At 37.8% G+C, this 3,694-nt stretch overlaps 1 protein-coding gene across 1 annotated transcript in view; it reads right to left on the reverse strand.

Annotated features, from left to right (window-relative positions):
* GGNBP2 (gametogenetin binding protein 2) overlaps window positions 1–2,586 on the reverse strand; it is a 27,987-nt gene extending 25,401 nt beyond the window's left edge. Inside the window, exons 1-2 of the mRNA XM_019511106.1 lie at window positions 2,484–2,586; window positions 673–926 (exon numbers count right to left, since the gene is read on the reverse strand). Coding sequence (XP_019366651.1) covers window positions 673–926; window positions 2,484–2,564 — 335 coding nt within the window. The 5' untranslated portion in view covers window positions 2,565–2,586. The remainder of the gene's footprint in view (window positions 1–672; window positions 927–2,483) is intronic.
* Window positions 2,587–3,694: the final 1,108 nt, after the last annotated feature.

Genomic DNA, 3,694 nt, shown 5'->3' on the forward strand with positions numbered 1-3,694 from the left:
TCTCAAACTTTTTTTTTTTTTTTTTGCTGCTGCTGCAGGGTTTTTTTTCACACCAGGACCTCCCAGTGTTAAAAAAACAAAAAACAAACAAACAACAACTGCTGTGCTGCAAACTAGGAATACAGCAAACAAGTGAATGTGCTCTTTGCAACGTTGCAGCAGGGCAAACTACGTGTGCATGCTTGCAGGGATGCACTCAGAGGGTTTAAATCTGCATCCTCTCCAATACTAAAGGGCACTGGTCTGCCCAATTTACTGTACTGCAAGAGCAAGACACAGAAATCTTTTTCTTTTAATGCTTACAATCTGGAGGGGGAAAAAACTCTTCCTCTAAACATGCCTGCTAAAACTATACATATACTTACTTAGCACCAAACAGCTAAGAACCTAAATATTAATCCTCAATCTCCTTCAGCTGGAAAGAACAAATGCAACTGGCCATGAAAGAGTAATTAGATCACACAATTTTTAATTTAGCCCTACTCAAAAAAAAAAACCCAAAAAACCCGAAAACCAATCAACTAAGTAGTGTCTGATCAAAGTGCCAATAACACTTCAGTATTTAGACCAAGAAAGCTAGGCAGAGAGGTTAGTTTTCTTCTTTCAGGAGTGGGGCAAGGAAAGAACAACCTGAGCAACTGTGTTTTCATATACCAATCAGGAGTTACTTACCCATGCACATAAAATAAAGTGTAAAGCTTCTTTGCATCCGTCATGCAGCTTCGAGTTACAGAAAGGACGCCCTTTGGGCCAACAGTTAGAGGCTCAAGAGCTGGATTTCCAGACTCAACAAGCTGGGAAAACAGACGTTCCACACTACGACGACAGCCGACACATGGGACAAGCTGCGAAAGTGCACTCAGGACTTCACGCGATGTCACCATCATGGCAATATTTAGATCTTGCTGTTTAAGCATACTATGTCGCTGAGCGAGAGAGAGAGAACACACAGTTAAAATCTCTAAAGGGTTGATTTTTAAACATAGGTTTTCACGTTTTCAGCATTTTACTATCTACTAAAGGTATTTTGTAAGGATCTGCAGTGTTTAAGCTTTCGGGTCATTAGTTCACTACTGATGAGATAATTATTTGGGGCAAAAACCCGTATAAGCCTGGAGCCAACACAGGAAGAAAAGTATTCCTGCTATTATCATAGGAGGAACTTCTGTTACCATCAGTACCATTTTGAGCCTTAGAGTCCAGCCTCACAAAAAGAAAGCAATTCTTATTCTTCTGTCCTTTCCCTATTCCACTTTACCAGAAAATGCTGTTATTCCAGGATGACAACTCTGAAGTGCCTTTACTACCAAGGAGACACAGGCTCCTCCATTTGAGCATAAGGAAAGGACAGGAAGAGCCGGGACTGGCAAGGTCTCTCAGTGCAGAACTATTACCACCCCAGAAACAACAAAAATAACTCTCTCTGACAAGTCATAATTTACTGCATTTATACAAGTCTTAACACACCAGGCAAATAGTCAATGGCCCTGCATAACCAGGACAGGGAGAGTGAAAACAACCTAAAAATATGGTGTCAAAGCACAAACTAAATTAAAGAAAAGACAGTATTTTAATTTTTCGGTTTTAACAGTCATGTATTACTTCCTTAAAATGATGCTTAAAATACTGGAGATAATTAAAATACTGACTTAAATTGACTTCTTTTACTGCATCAGGGATAGATAATCTGACAACGATGGCATGTTGCAACAATCCTTCACTTCCCAATAGTTGACTAACAGCACTAATAACTAGCAGCTGCTTGTGTTGGATTTCTCTGCCATTATCCTGCAGAGAAATGCTTTATATGCAGCATCTGTATCTGAAATGCAGCAGTTAATACTACATTACAGAAATGCAAGAAGCTACACACTCTGCCCAATGCTGACAGCTCTAGCCTAAAGGAGATAAAAGAAAGTGGGCACAACAGAAATAGACGACTTTGCTAACATAGGGAGTTTCTCACACGAGGACTTGTGGGAACCGCAAATCTGTCTTTTAGTATCCCACTAGCAACCAAGGTATAAATTAATGCTGTCACTCCTGTTTTGGGAGTACGTTGGAGGCATTTGATGTTCCGCAGTGACAAATTTCTATTTTAGTAAATACAGTACAGCATTCCCAAATCCAAATAATGGATCAAAATATAACTAGGAATTCTGGTTTCTGTACGAAGTTCATTTACATTGGCACTGACCAACGGATTCCAATTTGCTGGAAGTTTTCACTTTTAAATACCATAGAACTACATCCTGATAAAGATAATAACGTACAGGAACACCAACTGCAAGGGAATGGAACAAAACGCATCTTTTGGTGCTGGTGCATAAGAGGCATTTCACTACATATTTAATGTAACAGCGAACATTTACAAAGTGGCACATAAAACTTTGAAAAAAAGTCAATCAAGTAATCACAGACTGTGAAGTCTGACACAGAGATTTTTTTTTAATTGGCAGGCAATTAAAATCTTCATGGTTTACCTGAATGAACTGCTTTAATTGCGCACTATTATTCTGATGTCCATCAAGGTTTAGCACGTTATCAGGAAATTCCATCACCATCTAAACAAGACAAAAAATTATTTTTCAAAAAATATGTAGCCTAACAAACAAATGCAGAATTTATTATTCTTCCTTTGAAAAGATACAGGTACAGATGTCTAGTGAATCCACTTTAATTCTTCCAGTACTGTAATGTGAGAAGAAAGCACTCTATTTAGCGGTATTAAAAACTGTCAAAGCTTTCATTCCGTCTTCATGTTCTAGACACGCTTTTAACCTGGCAATTCCTAAAGGGCCATTTTAGATGAACAAAAAAATTGCTAGCTGAGACAGCAATATTTTATATTACTAATATGATGTTCAATATTTGCAGCACTACTTTAATTGAAAAGAAGTTATATTATTTCAGGCATTAGGATACAAGTTGATCCAACAGCTTAACAACAACTATACAGTTACAGAAGAGCAGTCACACATATATGACAGTTTAATGACTTCTGAGTCTACTGCTCATTAAGAATATATTATAGTAACAAGATACTCCAAGGTAGACATGATTTTGTATGACTATAGCTGCAGTTCTCAAGTAATTCCTAGCTCTGCTGGCTTACGCTTTTACTATGTGATTATTGATGCAACATTTCATATTTTTCCCTCCATGGTAAAACTTAAATAAGCGACAAGATTAGGAAAAAGTAAGGTACTCACTTAGGCTGCAATTTGTTAATAGATAACCACATAATTCTGGGATTTCAAAATGCCAGTAAAAGGTACTCTTATTTGCAAAGTGCAAGTTCCCTCATAGTTTAGAGCCAATTATTAGGGTATCACATCATGGAGTTTGTGTAGGCAGCCTCTCTGTTCTAGTCTGGCACAATAAATAAAATATTAATTTTTACCAGATGTACCCAAGACTAAACAAGTATTCCTTCCTACATTCTTCTTCCACTAGTGTTCAAATTGCTAGGTCCATCTTTGCCCCCGGACATGAGAACTGGACTCCCTCATGGCTACACCTAAGGTAAGTCTCTCTTTACAGCTCCTCCACTATTTATGGTAATCAGCATGGATAAAGGAAGATGCAGAGGGAACCGAGCTAAAAATCTTTTACAGTGTATCCACATTTTATGTACCTTTAATTTACTTACATAACTAGCTGAGCAATTCACTACTAGAACTCATTTGCTCCA

This window comes from Gavialis gangeticus, unplaced genomic scaffold (assembly GCF_001723915.1).
Source record: "Gavialis gangeticus isolate Ggan-Ray unplaced genomic scaffold, GavGan_comp1, whole genome shotgun sequence".
NCBI classification, from domain to species: Eukaryota; Metazoa; Chordata; order Crocodylia; family Gavialidae; genus Gavialis; species Gavialis gangeticus.